This window comes from Strix aluco, chromosome 16 (assembly GCF_031877795.1).
Source record: "Strix aluco isolate bStrAlu1 chromosome 16, bStrAlu1.hap1, whole genome shotgun sequence".
Lineage (NCBI taxonomy): Eukaryota > Metazoa > Chordata > Aves > Strigiformes > Strigidae > Strix > Strix aluco.
Genome location: NC_133946.1, coordinates 7,529,660 through 7,555,569, shown reverse-complemented (window position 1 = coordinate 7,555,569; position 25,910 = coordinate 7,529,660). Strand labels below are relative to the sequence as shown.

The 25,910-nt window shown below is 39.0% G+C and overlaps 1 protein-coding gene across 2 annotated transcripts in view; it reads left to right on the top strand.

Moving 5' to 3' along the window:
* NELL1 (neural EGFL like 1) overlaps positions 1-25,910 on the top strand; it is a 296,030-nt gene that overhangs the window by 179,186 nt on the left and 90,934 nt on the right. For both annotated transcript variants that reach the window (XM_074842236.1, XM_074842235.1), the window contains exon 14: positions 1,932-2,054. In XM_074842236.1, coding sequence (XP_074698337.1) covers positions 1,932-2,054 — 123 coding nt within the window. The remainder of the gene's footprint in view (positions 1-1,931; positions 2,055-25,910) is intronic.

The window sequence follows — 25,910 nt, the reverse complement described above, 5'->3', positions numbered from 1 at the left end:
GGGAAATCTTTTGTTTGTACTTGAAGTGCTGAGAAGGTAATCAACTAATTTTGGCAATTGTTTGAGTTAGGAATGTTCTTGTGTGTACATGAGCCTATCACAAAGGCATTCTCATTATAGTTTGAATATGAACACATGAAAGCTAATGGCAATAACTAGTAGTAAGAGGAGGGAGAGATTATGGAGAGGGTGTCTCTTTTACAAGAAAGCAGCATTCAACTTCAGCTGCCTGCTACGCACTTCCTTGGAGGGTAACTCAATACTCCTTGTGTCTGAGCACCAGTCTGAGACCAGAGTGGCAAGAATCAGGCTGTGGCACCATTTCTTAAATGATCAAGGAGAGAACAGGCAGCCCTTGAAGAAGCCTAGCATTCAGAATATGTAAGGTGTCTGAAAATTGGCAAGGAGCTGAAGTGAATTACTAAGTAGGCCTAGGGACCACCATAGAGTAACAAGTATAAATGTAAGCCTGAATTTATCAGCTAAAGCCAGGCACATTTGAGTGTGTGTGTGTGAGTTTCTTGCTAAAAGCAAAGAGTGAGCAAGTGATATATCGCTTTGATGCTCTTTAAAAGAAAATGGTTGCAATCCGTATCATTTTGCTGTCAAATATGTTTGAAAAATAGAAAGCATGTCGAATATGTGTCCCGCAAATTATCAACAGTGTTGCAGAAGTATTTGGTTGGGAGACTGCCTTGGAATCCACCATTTAAATCTACATGTTTCTTGCATTATCTTGAAGTTGGCCCTCATTCTGTACTGTGGTAAAGTGAGGGCATTGCAGAAGTTAACTTTGGCCTGGCGAAGCCTGTGATCCTGTTGCTCTCAATGGAGAGGCTCTTCCAGAGGGTTTAATTTGGAGTCTGTAAAAATGAGTATTCTGCTCATGTTTTAGTGGCACTACCTCTCTCTGTGGTCTGTAGACGGCCAAATTTTGTCCATAGTCCTTTGAACACCCCTTATTCATTGGTATATTTAAGCAAATTCTTAATTCCAGAAGGGGATACCTTGTACCTCTCAGCATATGGGTAGTAGCCTGATGATTGCAGTTGCATGAAGACTACTGAGAAGGGTTCTAGATTCTGATTTTTTTCTATTATGTATGCTGTTCTTTGGTTTTAAGAAATTTCATTGCATCCTCTTGATTCCACTGAACAAAACTGTAAATCCACCAGTGCAGAAGTGTAAAATATTCAGGCTTTCTTTTTGCAATCCTACTGCATGAGGGAAGCTCCTAGTAATTGCAGGAAGAAGTGAGAAAATTCAGGGTCAGGTAGCTCGCCACCTCTAACTGATGCTTTACTAGAACAAAATGTAGCAGGAGAGTGAAGTGCAGGAGCTGCAGCAAATTAGGCTCAGTGGCAGCAGCTGGAGTTGCTGGATGAAAGCAAAATATGGCCCATTTATCTGGGAGCCTCTTTGGGGTTTGATGGTATGAATGGTGCTCTAAAAATGTAAAATGTTATTACATGCTATTAGAGGAAGAGTCAGCTCAGCATGCATTAGAGCAAGTGGCTGTGACAACTGAACTGTGTATTTAAAGGGCGTGCTGTTAGGGCCCGGCTTGTGTTCACTTACGTTGTATTTATGCTTATTACTGTTGGTGATGAACAGCGATGTAAAGGTTAGTCTTCATAGCAGATATTTTTGTCATAATCTCCATGGGTTTTTGTCATAGTCATACTTTGCCTCCTCACTGATTCTTTTTTTCCTGTTTTTGAACCTCAGTAATCTGATGTCACTACGTACATGTTGAGTTTCATAATTGAAGCAGACCCGTAGCTGACTCCCGCACCAAACTCCAGCGTTCACCCATTGTGGCAATCTTGTTCTTCCATTTGGTTTTCAAATGTCCCATCATCACACTGAAAATCTCACTGTCTCTTTTGTAATGTTTTTTACTTTTTTTTTTTTTTTTCCCCCCCTTGTAGAGCATGATGAGTGTGGCAGCGGACAGCATAACTGTGATGAGAATGCAATCTGTACTAACACTGTCAGGGGACATAGCTGCACCTGCAAACCTGGCTATGTGGGGAATGGGACCATCTGCCGAGGTAAGTCTAGAAACACCATAAAAGTGGCAGACCATATTAATATTTTCTGACAGTCACCTACATTTTGGTAACTTGTGATGGCTGGATTCTGTCAATGATTCACTGTAAGATTTCTCGTCTGGCAAATGGAGTATGCATGGAGATGATGGGAATTGATTTGTGCATAACTTCTTGGCAAGAAGGAAATACTTTTTGGAATGCTAGAAGAAAAGAACTTTTTATTTACTGTCACCGAATGCTGTCACTTGACCTAGTGTCATTCAGCTTTTAAGTGATGTTCATTTTTTTATAAACTGTGGATGCTGTGTGCTCTCTCACCTTTGGCTTTTAAAATTTAATCAGATGCTTTTTAAATTAGGATAATTGTCCTTGATGCTAACATCATATAGTTGTTAGCTGACTACTCACATCAGAATAGGGGTTTTTTTTAATACTTAGCTTTAAATGTGTATTTTGAAGATTTCTCAGTTATGTAAATAAGAAATATCAATAGCCAGCCATGCTTTCTGTGAAGTGGTAGGTCATTTGTTTAGGGTGGGTTTTTTTGTTTCTGTAGAGAAAGAGAAGCAAATATCTTGTGTAAATAGAGAAGAGGGAATATATTAAGTAGTTGGCTTAGTGAGGGCTGTGTCATGAAGTACTATTGAGTTGTAACTTGTGTTTATGAATTATATTTGTCTCATAAAAAGCTACTTTTTATCTTGTCTGGGATTGTGTGCTTTCTGACTTTCTAAACAGTATTACGGTAATAGAAAACTAACTTGTTTTTTTTTAAATGGCAACTATTGAAATTGAGGAATGTACTGGGTAAAATATTCTAGTCAGTTTGGAGACACAGGAGGCTGGATATTAATTTTCCAGAATGTTATAAATTGGCCAAGCAATTTCTTAAAGCAGAATGAAGATTGATGTCATTCCTGTTTCAAGCTAAAACTCTTCACCAAGATTAGCCTGTCAACTGCTCAATTAGCATATGCCATTGATTGCTTTTCAGTATGACCTTATTTGGGTACTGTCCATCCACACAAGAGCATCCCTCTCTTGAAAACTGTAAAAATGATTTGTAAGGATTTAAGAAGGAACACAAAAATGTTATGGAAATGATGGGCAAGTTAAACCTTGGTCTGTCTGTACTGAAGATCAACAGGTGATACTGGGGAGAAACTCACTGTGGTACGTTGTCAGTCTTTAATTACAATCAGTGTAAGCATAGACAACTATAGTTTCAGGGAAGTCTGCCTGAGCAGCCTGTCTGACTGATATTTTTTTTTTCCTGAAGGTAATACAACAAGACAATCCCTTAATCATATTTCTTTGAAACGGGGATGTTTGGATTAGTTCATAAAAGCCGTGTTTTCACACTGGTTTTCTTTGTTTGCCCACCTGGATATTTGCTTTAGTGTGCCAAAAACTCAAAGTGAAACTCCTACTGCATATTTATTAATCTAGTAATGTTGAAGTAATGAAATTGGACTGGAGCAATAATGTTTTTACAAAGTTGTGTTGAAATCGAAGTTGTGGATAAAATATATATTACATATATTTTTTTAGTGTGTCTTGATTTGCACATGTGAATATAGTTATAGTTGCCTTTTTGAGGTAGGTGTACATGGAAATGGAGGAAACAAAGTGCCTTTTTATATTCTGATTGGGAAGCATAAATTGAAAAGAAAACAGGAGAGTATAGAAGGGGGTTTGCAGTCTAGTAATTATTAACACCGTCTGAAGATGTGATAAACCTGTCTCTTCGTGAGTCATCTGTAAGTGCTTTATAAATGTTTACGTGTTATAGATGTGTGCATACACAAAACAGTTGTTCCATCTACTACTGGAATAATATATCTCTAGTTCAGTAAGAAATCTTATTAATGTTGTCCATCAAAACATAAATAGAAAAATGATAATTTTATGATGAGAGAAAAGGGCTGGCTTTCTGCCTGATTCCACAATCTATTTCAACAATCTATTTTAGCAATGCTATGAAAAATAAAATGAGTGATGTTTTTTTTTGACTTTGCTGGATAACACTGTGATAGTCTTTACACTATGACAGTCTATAAAAACCCCAGAATACTGTTATTTGTATTTTAGAAAACAAAACACATGTGTAGTTAAACTAAATTGGTGAACTACTGGTAAATATAATGAAATCACTCTGGCAGGAATTTGTGATGTTTACATTTTTTGTGAAAAGAATTGAGAAATAAAAAGGACAGAATTAATCTGGATATGAATATTATGATTGGGGATTTAGAAATAAAAACAAAAAGCAAATGTTGAAGAGAAAAGAAAATATTTAAAAAATCTGTATAATCAGACTGTCACTTGTGGAGTAGAAAAAAAATTTCATGCCTAAGGAATTGCTTTACTGTAAATGTAGTAGACTAGACTATGTAATTAAGGACTGGATTGTGTCAAGCTTGGTGTGGAAACTGTCATGAAGGAAGGTGGTAGAAAAGGGCGTACACCAAGACCAAATACACTTCTGCATTAAAATAGATGCTGCCATAGTTTAAGTGACATAAAAACAGAAAGAGGAAATGAACACAAGAAAATCCTTATAAATACATAATCACCAATATATAGACAGTGAGACCGTATAATAGAGACAAATGTGGCTTATTTCGTATGGATGCTCTCCATTTCACTGTAAGTGGGCTTCAGCACCTCAGAAAGACACTGAAATTTTGGCAGTAGATCAGAATGAGGCTGAGGTGAGCTGAAATGATAAGGCAGGACAATACTGTGCTATCACCATTAGTAAATTGTCAGAATACTGGACTCAGAATCAGATCATATTTTAGGTTTTCTTCAGAAAATGAAAAGTAAAATAGGGAGATCTTTGCTGGGAGAAATTACAGCATTAAAGGCATCAAACAGAGGTATAACTATTTGAATAGAGAGAATTTGAATCTACAGAGTTGTTAAGTTGCTCTGTTCTGTGAGAGAAACTGAAAAAATTCAAAAGAACAAAGGGTGGTTCAGGAAATAGATGAAGTTGTAGGGGGGTAACAGAAGACTCATGCCATGCCCTTTTACTTGAATTCTGTAAATGAATTACAGAATTCATAGATGAGGGTGGAATAAGGACAACTGGAGCAATTTCACTGAACTTTAGGGTAGGATTTAATAGCGCATCATAAAAGCAACTAACTTGAGGTAGAAGGGGAAGGTGATAAAAATTGGTTTAGCAACTGATGTTCTAGCTAAAACCAAAACCAACCAACCAAAAAAACCCCAAACCCCCAAAAGGTGTGGTGGGTAATTGACTACCTGCTACAGCATGGCACTTTTCAGGGTGCCTGTCAGGATGGACCTTGTGCTAAATCCGTTTCAGGGGAAACAGTTAGACGAAAGAAGTCTTAGTTTCCTAAGACAACCAGGTTTATGAATAACCTGTCACCTGCAGACAGGGTTGTGTGTGTGAGAGTAAAACTGTGTCATGTATAAAAAGAGTAAAACTTACTGTCATGACTCTAGCTGAAGAACTAGGGATATTGAATACAGAGATAAATACCATATTTAGACTACGGAGGCTCTTGGTCTGGGTACTGTTGCAGTGTTTTTATGTGAAATCTTGGCAGGGATTGAATCTGGGAGGCTGGAAAATGTGTATAGGGAAAAAGTCTTTCTCTGCTTTTTGTATTGATAAGTTCCAGTTCCACTTGGCAGCTTTGCACCGCATGCTGTGGAAGTGACTTGTTGAAGTGGGGCGTGCCATTTGTTAAAGCATAAAGGACCTCGTGCTCCACCATCTACTTTACCTTAGCAATCGCTGTGGGACGTACAGTCCTACAGTTTAGCACAAGTTTATTATAGAGCTTGCGCCTTGTACCACAGACTGAAGTCAAAGGAGCAGCCAAGGTATATTGAGACATCAGCAGGTTTCTTAAAATCTTAGAACAAACAAACAGAAACCCACCCACCAGATTTTGTAGGGGCTATAGATCTGACTTTTCAGCATGAGCAATGTGCAAGTCACCATCAAAGTTTTGTTGCAATCAGTTATTTTCTTTTGTACAAAGAGACCTAGATGTAGTATACAAGCCTTGTCCTAGCTCCTAGTATTTTGTTCTAAATGTTTCAAAGTATAAATTCTGCCCATAGAGGTCCTTATATATTAACAGAAAAACATAGGTGGCCTTGAATACTCGGATGGTAAATAGGGGCAATTCTTCTGAAACAGACGAGGTATTTGCTAATCTTTTTTTCATATATCTCCATAGTGGGCAATGAACAGAAGTCTAGCAGTTAAACAACTGCAAATATTTTTCCTTGTACTTCTATATTTTAGTTGTGTAGTCTGTCTAACAGGTATATTTAGTGTGCTATTAATATCTCAGTGGTTTCTGCTGAGGTGTAGATTTATTAGAATGATTAAATGAGGTGCATTTAGTTAGTCATAAACCTTAAAGCAAATGTGTGCAATATGACTGATGTCTGGGCAGAGAAACACATCAGGTATTGTGAAATAAAAATCAAAACAGTGTTTATTCTAATTAGTATTCAGGCTGTAGAATGTTTTATTTCTGCCAGAGTATAGAATAGTTTTTTTTTTTTCCCCTGTTATATTCTTCTGCAGCATTTCACAGGAGACACTTAAGGGATTAAAACTCAGTGTATGGTGGAGTCTTAAAGATGAAAGCCATTATTTTTAAGTGGCTCAGTTCTGGTGTAATCTGGAAGTCCAGATTAGTTTCTTATTGTACTGTGGTTCTTCATATATATTTTTGCAAGGTGTGTTTGGGAGTGCAGTAGTTACTGATGAAATGACTGGTCACTTCATGAATAACTTATTTGGGACCTGATATGAAAAGTAACCAGATTTCAAACACTTTTATCTGTTATAAGGTAATGGGAATAATCAGAGTCTTTATTCATAATACATTCAGAATGTTTACTGACAACCAGAATATGTCACAAGTTTGAAAAATGGTTCTGTTTGATGTAAATCAGTAAGTTGGCCTATTTGACACTGTTTGAGTCACAAACTGTAACTGGATGGACATGTGGTTTTAACAAATGGCAGTCTGAGAGCTTGCTTTCATTGCAGTTTTCCTCTTTGTTTCCAAGCAGGTATTTTTTTTTAAATAACTCTAGTCTGAAATATATTTAATAATCTGAAAGACTTGTCTATTTAAGAAATTGTATACCTTCCAATGTGTAGGCAGTATAGTGATGGTGTAGTAAATAGATGACTAAAGACAAAGAAATTTTCATCTGTTTGGAAATTTCACCTGCTATGAAAAATACTTGAGAGAGTTTTTAGTAAGAGCTAAAGAAGAAGAAATAAAAATAAAGTCTCTTTTGGTTATTTCTGTTCTGAGTTGTCAATGCTAAGGTAGATTAACTTTAAATGCCAGCAATGTGAGACAGTCAGACGTGCTGATATCTTGATATTAAAGCATATCAGATCACTGTAAGGTAACTAACTGCCACTTAGGTTTATGTTTTTTGCACGTATGTGTGTCTGTTGGAGGTGGAGTTGAAAGCCTTTATGGAGCATTGGAGTGCATTATGAATAATATGTGGGCCAAGACTAAAGTGGAAAGGAACAAACACGTCTTTCCTTATAGCCTTCGATTTTTTGTAGCTGTAAGGCTTTGAATAGTTCATATGCCTTATCACAACTTTAATTGCTGCTTTGGTGTAATGTTCACAACTCTCAGGAAAGAATAAGGGAGTTTTGACTCATGCTAAGATTCTCATCTTCATTCTTCATAGCCCTCATTCATTTTGATGTCACTTGACACATGTGGAAAATGCCATGGCATAGTCCCACTCTGTGGGTGAAGCATTCTAAATGTAACTGATTTAACAATTTTAAACCAATATATAGTTATGCAACAGTGCAATTAGAATTCATATAGCTTTTTTCATTCTAAAACTAGGATCATTGGACTTGGAATCAAGACAGTATGATCGAAGTCCCCACATTTTCTATAGTCCTAAATCCACTGTATTAATAAAAATGAAAATTTGAAAATTTAGTGTAAGAATATTTGCATTTTTGTTCATGGTTAGGTAGTTATCAAGTGTGGTAGGTTCATTATAGTTGCTATGTTTGTGTTAGGATTCTGAGTTATATAAACTGTTTTTGTAAATTATTTGCTATATGCTTTTTAAGCTCCTTCAGTTCTAATATTGTTCTTGGTTTTGGACTATAATGTTTTAAAATAATTTTGATGAAATTAAGATGATTTATGATAACTTTTTCTTGCTCTTAAAATGTCATCGCCTAGATTTAGTTGTGTAAGATGTTGAAATTCAGGCATAATTATTTTTGTGTTAAGAGCTAAGCTATAGGTATCCACCACTATGTGGTCCAATTTTACAGCCTCTCAAAGGGTTTCCTGCTGATTGGATCCTGTTCTGTGTGTGACATTGTTCAAGATGATTTAGAATGCACATCAGTTATGGAAATAGATAATTTAAAAACCATGATTAATGTAAGTTGTCAGAATCTAGATCCTGATCTCTTTGCTGTCACAGATTGTCTCACTGCTCTTAATTTATAGGTAATTTTAAAAGAGCATAGCACTGGTTTCTCCTTGCTGAAGAAGCAGTCCAGTCCAGAGCAACTGTTGCATCTGTAAAAAAGAGAGGAAGCGCTGTAGTTACCTGAAATATTTTAAAACTTAATCTGACAGGTTTTTCTGCGTGTATAAGTCCAAAGGGCTCAGCAGACCTACTCATGAATGTTTATGAGGGGGACTCAGTTGCTTATTGTCTCCTATTGCTTTGGTGTACATTCGTTTGTTTAGAGTCAGCAGTTCGCTCTAGGATCATGGTCCTATGTGGCATGTACAAAAGAATTCCAAGGTGATGATGAAGTAACATATATGTTCCCCACAATCCCCTGGGCAGTAGAACTGTGTTGTATAGGTGCATGGGACTATTTCAATATTCATTGCTTTCTCTTTGAAAAGAGTAGTTAATAAAAGCAAAAATGTGAAGATTTTACTTATATTTAACGTCTGCGCCATATATTGTATTTATTTTCTACACTCTGTTCAAGATCATCTCCTGTTTGCAGCAGGCGTATCACCTCCCAGGTCTCTGTCACAGAACCCCTTGAGGACCCCAGTCCAGAGTCTCCGGAAGTCAAGAAGCAGCTTTCTAGTGCTACTAGAATGGTTCATTCATGCTACCTAAATTAGTGCTTTTTTTCTTTCTTCCTGTAGCATTGAAATCTAAAATTTGAACACAAATTGTCAATTATTAAGTCCTGAAATGTACCCTTCATTCAAAGAACGGGTCCACTACCCCTTTTTTGGCAGTAGAGCAATAGACATCATGGTCAGTCATTTGGTCTGCAGTACTGTCTGATTTAAACTTGTAATCCTTATGATGTGTGAAACCCAGTGTATTTAGATCTGTGACTCTCCTGGCCTACCCTGGGAGCTTGCCATGCTATTATTTGGAACAAAGTACTTATTTTTTCATGGTGGGTGGGAAAAATCAGTTCAGCAAGAGCATCTTGAAATATATCACTACACAAAGCCTACTGCAGCGTGGGCTTGACTCTGTGCTGCAATAGGAGCACAATAGTTACACATAAACATCAGTTATAGTGTGCAACCATTTCAGGATTAATGTATATGGAACAGGCACATTAAAAGGCAAGCAGATGCCAAAACCATGAAATTCTATTCCCTGTAGAACATAACCAAACAATACTGAAAACTGAATATAAATATATTGCCCAAATGTAAAATAAGAGCATTATAGTTCCTGTTTTTGGCAACATTCCTACTACTGTGCTGTCACCCCAATGCAGGAGGAAGTACTTTTTCACGCAGCACATAATTAATCTGGAGAACCCTTGGTCACAGGGTGGTGAGGAGACTAGATAGATTGGAAAAGCTGCTGCATGTCAGAAGAAAATCCCAAACAGTGGGTGCACAATATCTGGTTTGAGGAAGGTCATGGGGAATCCTTAGGAAGTGTCACCAGATCCTTGCCCTGTTCTTTCCCTTGATATTCATTATGGGCTGTAGTTAGAGGATGCTGGGCTAGTAGACCCTCTGGAATGACCTATCTGATTCATTTTCATGTTCTTCTGGCCAAGATTATTATTTCAGCAATCCCTTTTGCGTAAGGATATTAACCATTTATATATTTTTTTTATTTGTACAAAGGGGTCTATGAGATTTGCAAAGGGGGTTTGTGGGCTGTTCTTTACCATAGCAGTGAAATAGATTCCAGCCAGAAAACTTTCAGCCTCCGGTTCCTTTGAATTTCCCATACTACAGTAAACCAAGGTAAAAAGATGAAGTGATTTGTCAAATGTGGAACACATGTCAGTACCTGATCCAGGATTCAGACTCTGTTTTCAGGCTGACAGATCTGTTCCTAAACCATTGCGCTGTGATTTCTCCACAGAAACTATCAAAAGTATTTTTAAAATACCTAAGGAATCAAAGCAGAGGAAACATTGAGACTCCAAAATCAAGCACTTGGGATATTTAAAATTTAGGTCACCTAATCAATCTTAAGTCACTTGCATCCACTGCTGAAATACAGTTCTTACTGATACAATCACAGGTGGTGTGGGTTTTTTTTGGTCCCTCAGGCTCATTCAGTGCACAGTATAGACACATCAATCAGTGAAGGAGATGAAGTCCTGAAAGTAGCTATTCAGTGTTTGTTATTTTTGTCGTTCATTGTGTGACCCTATTACTATTACCTACTGTCCCAGGATCTGTACTGAATTTTGGATGTTACTAGGTCCTTCAGAAAGTAATTTATATTGTTCTTATCAAATGATTGCAATGGAGTGAAAATGTACCTTAGCTGCCTTTACATTAGCTCTCTGGTATCAGTGTAGAGTGGTGGCTTAGTTGTTCAAGCATTTGTCCAGGTTTTCAGGAAGGGCCTGTAGCTCACTTTATGTTTTTCCATGACTTGAGGAGGATGATGTTTCTCTTTGTGGTCTTGCCATTGGAAGAGGATGTGGGAAAAGGCTTCAGTTCCAGCTTCCCAGGCAAGTGTGTTACAGTTGCCTTTTCCCTCTGCAGCTCCTGCAGTCCTCCATGTCCTCCCACTCCCTCTGTTCCCAGCTGCACTTTTCCTCTGTGGCTTTGTCCTCTGTCTTGGTCTGGTTCATGCACCATTGTGAAATGGGATGAATGCTGGAAGAATATTAAGAGAGTGTGATTAAACATTTACAAACTGAGATGGCTAAAGGCATGTCCTTCAAATCTCTGTGTCAAAGTAGGGGCCTAGGGACAGGGGAGAGTCTAAGAAATAAAAAAAATAAATCCTGTTATCTATTTGAGAAATAGATGGATTTTTTGCTACAGTGCAACTTCTGGTAGATCATCTAGCACATGAAAAACTTAATTACAAATGGTTTACTTAACCACATTACTGAAAATGGTATTCTGTAGTAAGGAAAACTTGGATTGCCCTTCATGTAGGTATTGCTTGGTTTGCATGAGTTAGGTTTGTTGGCTTACCAGTTTTGGAGGTTGTGTTTATTTGTTGAGCACTGGGAATGGCAAATCTGGAAGCTATGCAGGGTGTTTGATGGGACAATTTGCATATTTTTATCTGGAAAGATTCTCCAGTTCAACTGTTTCACAGTGGTGCTGGTGTTTTAGCCTCTGCAACATGCTGAAAAGTTGAGGCACCCCTGTGTGTGTATAGAGTTCTTATCTAAAGTGTTCAACAATAAAAATAATAAATGTGGCTATGCTAAGTGAGCATATGCTAAGTACAAGACTAATGGCAAGTTTAAACAGTATACTGCGAATGGTACCTGAAAGAAATGTTGCCGTGAAAAAGAATGTATTGCACAACCAACTAAAAAAAAAACCAAATGGTGCTTTGAAGATTGTATCATCAAAATGAATTATTAGGTGACTTCAGTACATGAGCTACAAGAAGAATGTGAATTAAAATAGCTTAGAACACGTTACATGCAGAGGGAATTAGAAGTTAAAGTAAACCAAGTAGAGGTGGGAATTGAAGGGGTCCCACTTTTCAGCGTGATTTAAAATTCAGTCATCCAAGAGTAAAAATGAAGGATTTGTATATCATAAAAAATAAGAGGTTTTATTTAGGTATTCCTGAAGGGCAAGAGCTGCGTGACCTATGTTGTTGTTCTGCCGATAAATACTCAAGCATCTTAGTGTGTCACCTTGATGGTGCTCGCAGTTTTCTCTTTTTTTAGTTGTGCGCCTGAAGACGGGAATTGTCAGGCTGGATCCTTGAAGCTAAACTTCAAAACTGACTATTTATTTGAAGGCTACATGCTACACAGGCACATCAAGCAGGGTCTGAAATTTTAAAATGATGTAAAATTCACAAATGTACCTTTGTTGTTTAAAAGAGTAAAAGCAATACCCATCCATATCTCTGTACACATCCATCTTCTTCTGCAGCCTGTTAATTATGTTGTAGCCTCAAGGGTATGCGTATATGCCTCCCATAGATTATGGGATGCCATTTGCTGGCACTGATGAACAGACTGGATAACTGTTCTCCACTGTCACTTGTACTATTAAAATGTATCCACCCATCCCCTTGAGCATATGATTTCACAGTGTCTGATGGCTTTGCAAAGGAGCTGCTGTGAGTGGAAAGCCCTGGGATGGAATAAAATGGCAGTTGGGTGTGGAGCTACTTGAACACTTGCAGAGTTTAAGTAGGCAATATCCATTCCCCTGCATTAATTATAATGGTTTACGGATGCTCATTAATATGCCACTTTTATTACTGAGACACATGGTTGTACTGCTTTCCTGACACCTATTATTTCCTCCCTCTGAACAGAACAAAGGAAACAATAGTCATCTGACATTGCCATGACATACGTTATTTCCCAATAAAAGATTGAGGTAATCAAATCAGTCCTGCATGCACAGCGCAGTATTCCCTTAGCCTTCGGAGAGAGGCAAGTGAGAAAATTCTTAATGTGGTAATTTTAGACCTGACTGAGCAAGGTATGTGTCTAACTAAAAGTAAGTGATTGACTCCAATGAGACTACTTACATAATTAGGCACTTAGTTTTTTAGTTTCATGCTGAATATGCTTTGCTGTGTTTTTAATGCACAGGTTAGAATAAACACAGACGGTAAGCATTTATCTTTTGCTGTGGGTATCGAGGGGAGGTTGAATTAATCGTATCTGATGAAAGGATAACTGAATAGCCAAATCCACCTATCACTTATCTTTGAATCCTTGGCAAATAGAGTGGGTTTAGAAGAAGATTTAGAAACTAATTTTCAGTGACATCACAGAGAAGTAGTTGGAGCCAAAATAAAAATGAGTGGGAATCTGTAAGTGGTTGCTAATGGTTATTGCCAAGTGATTTTTGAGTCCTCGATTATTTATTTATTCTTTTACTGCTGTAAAAGCACTGGAATTCAGAAATAGCTCAGATGTTAAGGTTTGATCCACTGAGTATCTGTACCCGTTGCATTAAATGTTCATCTGGTGAAAGAAAAAGAAACAAAAAAACACCTGCACGCAGCTGGAGTAGAGGACGGGCAATATACTTCGCATCTTATGGTTATGGCTGCTTGCTCTAACTACTAACACAGGGAGTTAGGCATCCTTGCGCTTGCTTTTCTGCTCCCATGTTTCCCATGTGTTGAGTTGTGGGATGAGAGGGATAAAGATGGGAAATCTCTCTTGCTTCCCTTGCCACAGTGCTTTTCTTGGGAAAGCATCAGAGCTCAGGGTTTCATTTCTTTTAGAGTGAGGGGGAGTTAACCCTCACGCTTCCCCAGTTCCTGGACAAGTGCTTCAGCAGCAAAATATTACGCAGGGGATCGCTGAGGATGTGTACCCCTTGCCTTGATTCGCATGGACCTGTGTGACTTTAGGCAGGAGGCTTTTTGTAGAACTCGGTACTTTCTGTGGGACCCCCTGGCAGGCTCTTGGGGCACTTGGGCACGAGGATGGTGGGGTTGGGAGTCCACACAGACTGAGGCAGCTTGTTTTCTGCCTATTCCAACTGACAGCACCTCATTCCGTGCCAAAGGTTTATGCATTGTCTCAAGGTTTTTGTGCAAAACACATCTCTAATGGGGCTCGGTGGGTAGGCTGGAGAGATGAACTGAGGAAGAGTGCTGAATGGCATTTTTAGATGTAGTTATCTAAACTCTGTCCACATTGCATTTGAGGCATGTGACTGCTATTTTGGATCTTTCCCGATGTGTTTTGCCTTTATGTGTTACTTATATTACTGTTCCTATTGGTCTGGATGTCTACTGGGGAGAGTTACACCTAGCAATACAGTAAATTATACCTAATGCATGAAATCAGTTGCATGAAAACAAGTGTAATTAACTATCACTGATAAAGGTAGATGTTAGAAATTTGTAAGCAGTGTTTTTTTGTGCCGAGTACTTAAAACTAAAGATTGCACATTAAACAAAAGTATGATATACATCTTGAAATATAATTTCAGGTACTTTTATGATGTGTTTCTAAGCTCTGAACTGTGATTTTTGTATAGGCTTCAAAATCTTTTATACTGCTGTGTTCCAGCAGTCAGTGAGAAATATGCTGGCCTTCAGTGCAAATAAATTGTGCTGTAGAATGTGACTGAGCTTAATGTTAGCAAACCTGGCATAGTGTATTTGAGTCTGAATATAGTTATTTAATTGTTATTTAAACCTTAATGTTCCTTCTGACACTGTGACCCTGATAAACCTTGTAAACTGTCTCCTAGGCGATACCAGGCAGGTCCAGCCAGGCTCCCATCTGTTCTAGGTAGGCAAGCTAGGCACATGTTAATGAGGTAATATATAAGAGGACAGATAGTCTGTTCTTGCCTCGAAAATTACATTTGGCAGATAATATTTCAAACTGCTGCAAGAGCTTAAGCTGCTGCTTCTCAGGAAATTGTGCAGGTATCGTGAGAAAAAGCATCTTCATTAAGAAATTTGTTCATGCCATTTAAAGAGTACATGCACTCTTCTGCCACTTACCACTGTTTATTTGTAGCATAGTGCAGTGCTGAAATGCTCTGCAGGACGGATTGCTTTGAGGTGTCATAGGTTGCATTCATGTGTCTCATATTGGTGACTTCAGTGTACTGCAAAAGCAAAGTTTATCTCCACTTAGGTGAGCCACTTAAGCACTTCTCTCATCCACAGACTGACTCTGCTGTACAGGGCTAAAAATGCTGCTAATTTAAGGGAAATTATTTTAACCTTACAGCTGGTAACACAGTATTTTATAACATGTGCAGTAGACGGAGGATGCTGGAGTTGGTGCCTATTCAGGCAGTTATTCACGTTTATGTGGATGGTGACATTTGTTCATGAGGACACATTCAGAGGCTTTAACACGGCCTTTTTAGCATGTGCAGTGATAAATGGCTGTAGGTGTGGAAATGTCAGAAAAGTAAGCAGTCTTACTAGAAAGGAGAAAAGTAGAAAGTTTCATGCAATGATATTTGAATTCCACTTACACTTAGCCAAGGGAGAAGACTTGAGGGCATCTCCAGCTGGTGCAGTGGAGTGTGGGCAGCGCCGATTGTGCCGTGATGGCCCGAGCACTCCAGGGGCCCTGGGTGCAGGAAGCCCCGTGCGCGGGTCGTGTGCTGGGGTGTGTAAGCTCCGCGGGGCCTCCGAGTGAAGTACGGTCGCTGCTTCGCTGCCTCCAGTGTCAGGTATTGCTGCTTGCTCAGTGCTACCTCGGGTATCTCTGGAGCATTTTGCAAGGTCCTTTTCTTTTTTATTTTTTATTTAGTAACCTGAAGTCAATTTAGTATTTTCTGTCATATTTCTACTATTATTTTTAGGTAATGAAGATGCTAATATAATTACCAGCTTTATTGTTGAACCCAGCCTACTCACCACTTCATGAAAGTCCCCAGTTAAATAATCAACCTTATTCAGTCATGTTAGGTATTTCTCATTAAACTGTAATAATTTGAAAAGTCTTCCAGTAAGTCAGGTGAGACTTTCTCATGAATGTATGATAATTATATTGGTGATAGATCATATAAAAATATCTCTGCTAGCAGGGTTATTTGCATTTCACTTGTGATGTCGACTAGCTGATATGAAATCTCTTCTTTTTATTGCGTTATTTCAAGGATGCAGGGAAGTGAGTACTGGGTATAAAACAATGTGAAGACACATAGATCCTGTAAATTTGAACCAACACAAAGCTTAATGTGATTTTTCATTTTCCAAGTACAAAATCAGTGCAGACGTTTGGAAGGTTCAAATCTAATCCTCAGCGGTTGCAGATTGTATTTATTAATCTCGTAACGTAGTTGTGCTTTCACAATGATGCTGAAAGAAGCGTTTGTGCAACACAGTTGCAATATTCTTGTTATGTTTGAGTTGTGACTGTTGTGTTGCCAAAATATGGTTTTATTGCAAGTCTGCTTCTCCAAAAATGTATGTTAGAAGCCAGAATTTGTATTGTTAAGTCAAATGTAGGAAATTTAAATATGTTCCAGTGCAAAACAGTAGCAATTTGTTGAGCTGGTCAGTTGCTTTAAAACAGCTGAGAACTATATAACCCACAAATCAAATAGACAGTTGACTTCTTTTGACTTGAAACTGTTTTCATTGTGTAGTTAAATACATACCGTGATCAATTCTTAAGATGTGGAGCAATTTTGTGGGTTGTATCACTTGAATAGTTTCCCCTTTGTCTATAAGTATAAGAATAAACCACAAAATGATCTATTAAGAAGCATGTAAAGCCCAGTACAGCAGTGTTGTTGCACTGAGTTTTGTGTGATTGTGACAGCAACCTGCTTGGATTTTGGGACAAGGGAAAAGTACGATTTATTAATGTTTTTTATTTTTTTTGACAGAGGCATTTGCTATGCTGTATAGATTTGATATATTGATAACATTCTATGGAATTTCTGTGTTAGGACAAATTTTCTGAAACTGACACCAGCTTTTGTGGTGGTGTTTGTAGAATGATAGAATCATTTAGGTTGGAAAGCACCCTTAAGATCATCGAGTCCAGCCAGAAGTGGTTGCGGTGATCGGATGAGGGCAATACTAAACCTGCCTTGTTGAATGCGGGCTATATGGATGGGCTGTCTTTGCTTTCATCAACCTTTTTCATGTGATCCCTTCAAATCCGGGTTGTGTGAGTTCTGCACTGCTGTGGTGTACTGCTGAGTTGCTTGGTCCCTATATGCTTTTGTGTAATGTGATCAATATTGACTTGATAAATATATGGGGGGGGGGGAGAACTGAGCAAGTTTAGTAGCTCTGTGAGACAGATACAAAAGCTCATCCACACTCCGCTCAGCGCTCATCGAGTCAATTGGATTGGTCAGGTCAAAATTGTCTCCCCTCCCCTGTGGGAGCTCCAGCTTATCTGGCTGTTCGATGCTTCTGTACATAGAACAAATGGAGACTATTATTTTGTACGCATTATTGTCAGTGTCTTAGAACACCAGTTAATAAGGGCACAGAAACAAGTCTGCTACTAATGCCTGTCACTGCCCGCAGCCATCGCTGCAGCATGTGGACTGGTGAGAAACAGAGACAAGGGTAATCCAAGGAAGCAGCATAATGCAATTGTCTGCTTCCCTTCTTGTTTCATATTTCCCTTTCTGATTTTAATGACACAGCCAGTGGACAGACTCTAGGCCCTGGAGTTATTTCGGGTTATCTTTGATTTTCTTTTTTTTTTTTTTTTCCTTTCATTTCTTTCTGACTTCCAGATTGCTGCCATGGTTGCCCAGGAGCCTCTCCTGAAAGGGCAGGACCTGTGGGCTGTCCTGAGGGTGTGCTTTATATTGGTTCACAGGACAATCAGCTAACTGAATTGTAGAGCAAAGGCTTTAGGTTCTCTTTTCCACAGAATGAAGCGTATTAACTGTTTCAGTGCATTTATTTTCCACTAGCTACAGTAAAGGAGTGTATTAAGGTCACTTTTTCTCTGTAGTCCCCCAGCTGGCAACATAAAATGTTGTTTCACCACCAGGAGAGCATTTCTTTTGCTGTCATGTGATGCTGGGGATTAGCTTTTGGTTTTAGCTGATTGGGTAGAAGGATGCCTCAGAGTATTTGGTTTATCGATTTTTGAAAAATACATGCTGTGAAATGAATAGTTAAATACTAAACTGTTAGGAAGAAATGCCCCTTTAGTGTCTCTTAGGTTAGAATTTATTAAGACAAATACTTCCCATTTTAAATTCAGCATACCACCACAGACCAAATAGACAATAATTTTAAGGAGTTTTTTCCTTTGCTGGTTGATTTAGTGTGAATGAAATCTAGATTGACAGTGCTAAAGGCAGAAGTCCTCAACTCAGTTTATACACAATGTAACACTGACAGTAAGAAGGAAAACTGCCATTCCCTTGGCATGGGGTGGGCTATAAACTCCAGGAGGCCTAGTCTTCAATGACTGGCAGCAAACTTGTAAAATATGGTCAATTATTTTTATTAGGTTTTGTTACTGGGCCACCACTAAAAAGATCACTTTATTTTTACGATCTGTTTTAGTGTTAGAACCTTTATCTTCCTATCTGCATGCACCCTTATGTCTTTCTCATGCATCTTCATCTTTGGTTCTTCACCTTCTGTTTCCTCTTCCCAAGCAAGAAACGTCTGAATATTCTGGTTGAAAACTTGCATTTCAGAGTTCTTTGCCACAAAACATTGGTCACAGGATATCAATTTTACACATTTCAAGAAAGACAATTTTCTCATACTCTGATTATTTCTTTTCCAATGTTATAAGCATCTCTAATTGTGAACTTTAAATATGAGTACAAGTGTGGCCAGCTTGTACAGCGAGAAGAATGTTTAATTTCCAATTAAGTATTGGGGCAGCAATGCCTTAGGGGCAAAAAGGCAAGAGAGGGGAGGAATTCATCAGTGGTATTTGCTGACTAGGTGATTATTAGCAATAGGAGATGCTGAAACTTAATTAGAGTTTCTGATCTGAAACAGTGTATTAGGTTTAATTATGTCTGGAAGTCTAGTATTTTACACTTTTTCTTTTAATTAAAATGTATGAATTTAAGAAGCAAAACTTCTAAATCTCACAGTCTGGGCAGACCAAGAGCAAGAAGAAACTACATTGTCTACATTATACCATATTAAAAAAATAAGCAGTAAAACCTGAGGAAGGTGGAAAAATGATGAACTTAAATGTCTGACCTGTGAGAAATGAAATGAATTATGATAGTGCACAGAGCTAGGATTATTGGCAGAACACCAGCCGATACCTATGTTATCTAATACATAGAATGGTTTGGGTTGGAAGGGACCTTAAAGATCACCTAGTTCCAGCCCCCTGCCATGGGCAGGGACACCTTCCACTAGACCAGGTTGCCCAAAGCCCCGTCCAACCTGGCCTTGAACGCTCCAGGGAGGGTCAGCCACAGCTTCTCCGGGCAACCTGTGCCAGGGCCTCACCACCCTCACAGCAAAGAATTTCTTTCTTAGATCTAACCTGAATCTGCCCTCTTTCTGTTTAAAACTGTTACCCCTCATCCTATCCTTACACTTCCTGATCAAGAGTCCCTCCCCATCTTTCCTGTAGCCCCCTTTAAGTCCTGGAAGGCTCCTCTAAGGTCTCTCTGGAACCTTCTCTTCTCCGGGCTGAACAACCCCAACTCTCTCAGCCTGTTCTCATAAGGGAGGTGCTGCAGCCCCCGATCATCTTCGTGGCCTGTTCTGCACCCACTCAAAAAGGTCCGTGTCCTTTTTATATTGGGGGGCCAGAGCTGGACACAGAACTACAGGGGGGTTCTCACAAGAGCGGAGCAGAGGGGGAGAATCCCCTCCCTTGACCTGCTGGCCACACTTCTCTTGATGCAGCCCAGAACACGGTTGGCTTTCTGGGCTGCGAGCGCACATTGCTGGCTCTTAGTTGTTTTTTTTTTTCCACCAATACCCCCAAGTCCCTCTCTGCAGGGCTGCTCTCAACCCACTCGTCGCCTAGCCTGGATTTGTGCTTGGGATTGCCCTGACACATGTGCAGGACCTTGCACTTGGCCTTGTTGGACTCCATAAGGTTTGCACAGACCCACCTCTCCAGCCTGTCCAGGTCCCTCTGGATGGCACATCCCTTCCCTCCAGCCTGTTGACAGCACCACACAGTTCAGTGTCATTGGCAAACCTGCAGAGGGTGCACTCAGTCCCACTGTCCATGTCTCCAACAAAGATGTTAAACAGCGCTGGTCCCAACACTGACTCTGAGGAACAGCACTCGTCACTGCTCTCCACTTGGACATTGAGCCGTTGACCGCAACTCTTTGAGTGCGACCATCCAGCCAATTCCTTATCAGTAGAGCTATGGAAATGAACCCTCTGCAGATCTTTTCATACAGCATCTTTGATGTCTGTGCAGGGGACCAAGAGCTGTTCTTTAACACAGGTGAGCTTCTAAGAATAATCAAGAAGGGACATGTATGTGTGACAGTGTCATATGCAGTAGTTCATCCTATTCTGTGTTGTCATGGTGTCACACTATGCTGTTGATGTTCCCATCTTTGATGTGAAACATAAACATCAAAGATCCAACATGGAGGGCATTTAGAATCATGCAAATGTGACCCCCAAGTGTCCTGGGGAAGTTCAAGTTGCTACTCAGCATTGATGAGCTCCAGAGATCTGTATCTCAGAAGTGGGTGAAACAATTCCTCCACTAGGTTTTTACAGCATGGTTTCAGGTTTAGGAATGTTACTGAGTAAGATGGTGTGTGAGATAAAGCATACAATTTAAAGCACACAAAAATGAAAAGGATGAAGTAATATAGGGAAATGCACACTTATGTTGATGAAAACACTAAGGTTACTCTAATTATTCCTGATAACAAAATATGGTAATAAAAATTATACCTGCTACAGAATGAACTGACGTGATCAGCCTCAGAGTTACTTCTTACATTTTAATCTATCCTGAAAGGGAGTGATCCACCACTAAGACGTGGCTGACTGTGGTGATAGATGCAGACCACTTCAGCAATTCTCGCTGTCTTGACAGCTCTACTCACTCATCTGTGGCGCTTAGACTGCTGGGATATATCTCCCTGGGGTTTGTTTTGTATCTCAGCAGATTTTCGCTCTCAAGTGATGTTTTTATGTTGTGAGAGACAGTGTTTATTCCTCCTTGGAGTCTGGATGGAAATGGCACAAATATAGTAACTCCTCAAATAAACTAAGTTCAGCTTGGGTTTTTTTTCTATTTCTGACCTTGAAATGACAGAAGGTATATATTTAGCACAGGTCAGGATTTTAAGTTGAATGTAGGTGCTAATACATTGTTCATTCAGCAAAAGGATCCAAAACCAGGGAATAAGGTGGGGTGTAAGCATTTTAGCTTCATTGATAAACCTTGTGGAGTTGAACAGGAAACAAGCATGGGGGAGGTGAGCAAATATAAGCTATAAGCAGGTTATGAGGAGTGACTGATGTGCTTGTAGGGTTGTGAGGGGCTTTCTTCAGCTGTGGGAAACACATGAAAGAGAGCCATGCACTACTGGGGGAAATTGGTAAGCCCAAATGCCCTGATGTATTCCAGTACATTCCTGGTGTATTCAGTAGCGCTGCTACTGAAGTCTCTGAACTATTATTTTCATTATGTTCCTCTCTCTCAGGTCATGAAATGCCATTCTTAATTGCAAGTACCTAAGAGTAGTTTAATATACTCCACAGAGACAAAATGCTGATAAAGTGTGTTGGATTAAAAGTCTATGTGTTATAGAAATGTATGGGAAAAGTACTTGAGAACAAAAGTAAGATTCTCTGAGGTGGGTGGCAGTGAATTGGTAGTTTTGTTCTTGTTCAGAGTCTCTCTTTGGGTTTGGTGTAGGCATGGGCAGTCTGCTCGTGCATGTTTGGAGAGCAGGGCAGGCATATGGAAACACAAAGTTATTGTTTGGAAGTGTAGGTATTGTGTTGTAGATGGTGGTTGAAAAATAAGTAGAGCCAGGATATGTAAACTCTGGATTTTAGTGATAATAGTATAAACTGTAACTTTAGGACCTTACTGCTTCCTGTGTTGTCTTGGTTTAAATTGCACAGTTAAATATTGTAGTAGAGCGGATAACAGTCCAGAAACTTGTGGAGCAAAAAAGGACAGAAATCTATCTGAATTTGACAGTGATATGTTTATAGAGTGCAGTGGTTTCTACATCTTCCTGTTGCACCAGTCACCTGAAGAGTAAAGTCTTAGGAATCACCAGAATTGGAGCTAGAAGACAGTTTTTTAAATGAGAGGCTTGCAGGTGCTGAAAATATCTTAACTGATCTGGGCTTTGTTTTAGATTCCTTCTTGTCATCTTTATTAGTGCAGAATGTCTTCATGTTGTGTATTTCTAGCAATTGTAAATGGGGAATAATTTATTATTGCTTGTGTTACATAGCAAAATTGTGTCTCAAGCACAAAAACTGGTAGAAGAACTTGTGAATGGTTGTGACAGCACCACCCGCTGTAGCACAACAGATGTTTCTCTTTTAAAAACTCAATCGTTGTATCCTACAGTGACTTAAATGGGTTACAGCAAGGATAAAACTTTGTCCTCTGTTATGTCCATAATTCACAGGTTTTTTGTAATAATACTGTATCGCTAGAGAAATGATTCGCATTTGTAGCATCTAAGTCTTGGATGAGTTTACCGATCTCTATCTCTTTTTATTATCAGAAAGTCAGGTGCAGATATAGCGATCCCTTGTCTGAAGGTGATGTTAATGACTTAATTAGTACAATGGACATAAAGATAGATCTAGTAGCCAGAGTTGTAGTGCAGGAATGTATCAGTTTTATATTACCTTACTATAACTGTCTTTGCTTTTTTTTCTTGATTAGAAGTACTACTCAGTCTGTTGGAACTTTGAAGTTGAACTGCTCCTTTTGTCTCCTGTTTTTGCAACACGTGTTTCGCTTAGTCATTCGTTATGGTGGTTTTACATGTCAGTAGCTGTGTTTATTGGAGATTATAAAATCCAAAGAATTGAATATTTATTAAATTTCCCTATGAACAGATATTTGCCTTGAAATTTACTTAGGTATTGCTGCATGCTGATACACATGAATTGGAAAGATTGATTTTTGAAAGACTGCAGCATTTTTTTGTTGGTGGCAAATCGCGTATGGAATTGAAAAAGAATAGTAGACTTCTGTTGTCTATCGGCAGCATGACAGTAATCTTAAAAAGCAATCTCAGCCGGCGAACGATGCTGTAGAAAGAAAACTTTGCACTCGGTGGGCTTCCTCATTACTGCAACTTCTGCATAAAAAAAGTACAGAGAGCTTTGTTATGAAAGTTCGAGTGCTCCTGAACTTTGAAGCAGGGACTTGCAGCATGAAAGTGTGTTGCCTTGTTTCAGAGTTATGTTTATGGCTGCCCTGACTAAAAACTCTTTACATTTGGCATTGGAAAAAACGTGTATGGTCTGTGTCTGCTGCTTATATTTTAGCAGCCTGGTTCCCAGAAGGTTTTACAGGCATCTCAATTTCTGACATTTGTTACCCTGTGAATGCTTGTCTTTGGGTAAAGTTTTTCATTGAGATTATTGGAATGATCACTGAGCCAAGTCTGTTGAGGTCTATGAAATTATTGATCCTTGTAGGGTCTAAGTAGTTTCTAAATGCAAAATGCTTCCTGGGAATGTTGATACTTCACCAAAATGTAGAGTGATTTTTTTTCAGCAATGTTAACTGTGCCACAGCTGCTATGGGCCTCATTTAAATCTTTGAAATTCAGTAGGAGCCTTTGCACTGAATTAGTGAAGATGGATCTAGGTCTGTTGCAGGGTGTTACTTGATTAGAGGGTAGTGCTGAGAGCATGGTGCAAAAGCTAGTAGATAGCCTGGTAGGGCGCCATTCAAAATACCCAAAATGCCTCATTAATCTTAACAATTAATATATTAATGATGACTTATGGGGGTTTTGTGAAGACTTTCACCCTGAGTTCTGTTCCAGAAGAAATTATATGACCTTGTGAATTAGAGTAATCATCCACTTTAGGTACTATAATAGCCTAAGAACTCTTAGAAGCTGATTATAGGAAATATTTCTGTACAACTGGGTCTTCTCATTTTGAAGTAACAAAGAAAGTGAGCTAGTATTGGTCTGTTGCTTGATCGGGAGGTGAGAGTGAGCTGCTACTGTGATGTAACTGAGAGAAAGGTGAGGTATTTTTACTGGAAGCAAAGAAGGTCTAATATTGTACAAGAAATCATGCGAGACCTCTTTGGAGATACTATGTATAATTGTCATGTCTGTTTCAAAAAGATGGCTTTAAACGGAGAACATGTTCAGCGATGGCTGCAAGAATGGGTGCAGGAATGCAGAATCCATCTGATAAAAATGAATTAAAAAGGGTTGCTTTTTTTAGCCTAGCAGAATGAAGCTTGTGAAGAGTTATTTGTACCATGAACAAATTCAGTGAGTGATAAACATCAAGGAAGAAGAAAATTTTAAAGGACACTGCTGTTACAAGAGCAAATGATAAAAAAAGTTAAAGAATAAATTCAGCTTGGAAATTAGAAGGTTTCTGACCATTCAAGGGGCAAAGGTGCCAGAATTTTATTAATGACTGATTCCATATACAGTTATTTCATTGATAAATCTGAAGGGGGAGTAGTCTTGGGACAGGAAAGAGCAGAGATGGGCTGCAAGGATTTGGTAATTTCTTACACTGCCGCAGTTGCAGCGGGAGCAGCACTTCTGAGCAAATCTTGACATGCTTTGCTTCACTGTTAGTTGTCGCTTTGAATGAGAGGCAGTGATTATCATTAAGTGATGTTTATGAAAAATGTTTATGGGTAAGGTCTTAGTGGTTTACTACTTCTGTGCACACCTGGAAGAGGGGTGGAGCATCATCTCCATGAGGGATGATGTCTGCTGACATCTTGCACCAAGCAGCAACTCTGGCCAACAGGCCCAGCCGTGTCCCCTGGCACCACAGAAGGAATGAAACCAGCTGCGGTACCATCCTGCTTGGTGACAGCAGTTGGGGTGGTTTGGGGACGGGAACGATCTCTGGTCCCGTTCATGGGCACCGTGACTGGATCCAGCCCTCACACTTAAATTTTTCATGACTGCTACATGGTATTTTCTACTTGATGACAAATAAGGTGGTGAGGCAACTGGTCTACTAGACCAAGACAATACCAAGTATCTATCAGACCTTGATTCTAAAACACGGGGAAGAAACAGTTTTCTGGCAGTGATAAGTTATGATGTATTTACTAGGTTAAGGTCTTTCACTAATGAGGAGGTGCAAAATGACAAGTGCTTTTTAGGAGAGCTGTGCTATTTTAAGGGGTTAGAGAGACATGATAAAGATGTGGTTTGCATTTCGGTGAAAAGGATCGAAAAGATAAAATCTCTATGTATGTTTAATAATTGGATTATTGAATAAGAAATCTAACCTAACAGTTAAATGCACTGAACCAAAACTGTGAGTGAAACTATTTGAGGGAAGCAGTAAACGAAGAGATGAAAACATGTCTGTCTTATTTTAGGCAGAAACTAGGAGTTTAGAAAAACAGAAGGTTTGTTTTTGTGGCATAAGTAACTGTGTGGATGAGGTAGCACAAAGCACGTAACAGAAATCTGACTCTCTCCTCAGAATATGTTCCATGTGTTAACTTAGACACGATCAATGTGATGGTAGTTGTGGTTTAAGATGTGAGTTTATCTTGCTGATTTACATGGCTGTTATCGTTCGTGTATCTGTTGTACATACATGGATCTCGGTACGTAAGTAGGTACCATGAAAAAGCAAGAAAAAAACGAAGAAAAAAATACAGGAAAATGCTTACCCTAACTTTCCTTGAAAGAAATCTTTCAATGAAAAAAGCCTCACTTCATCTACTGACAAAGTGCAGCTGTTACATGCAATGTCATATGCAACAGTCTTTAAAGAGAGAAATGAGGAAAACTGGCA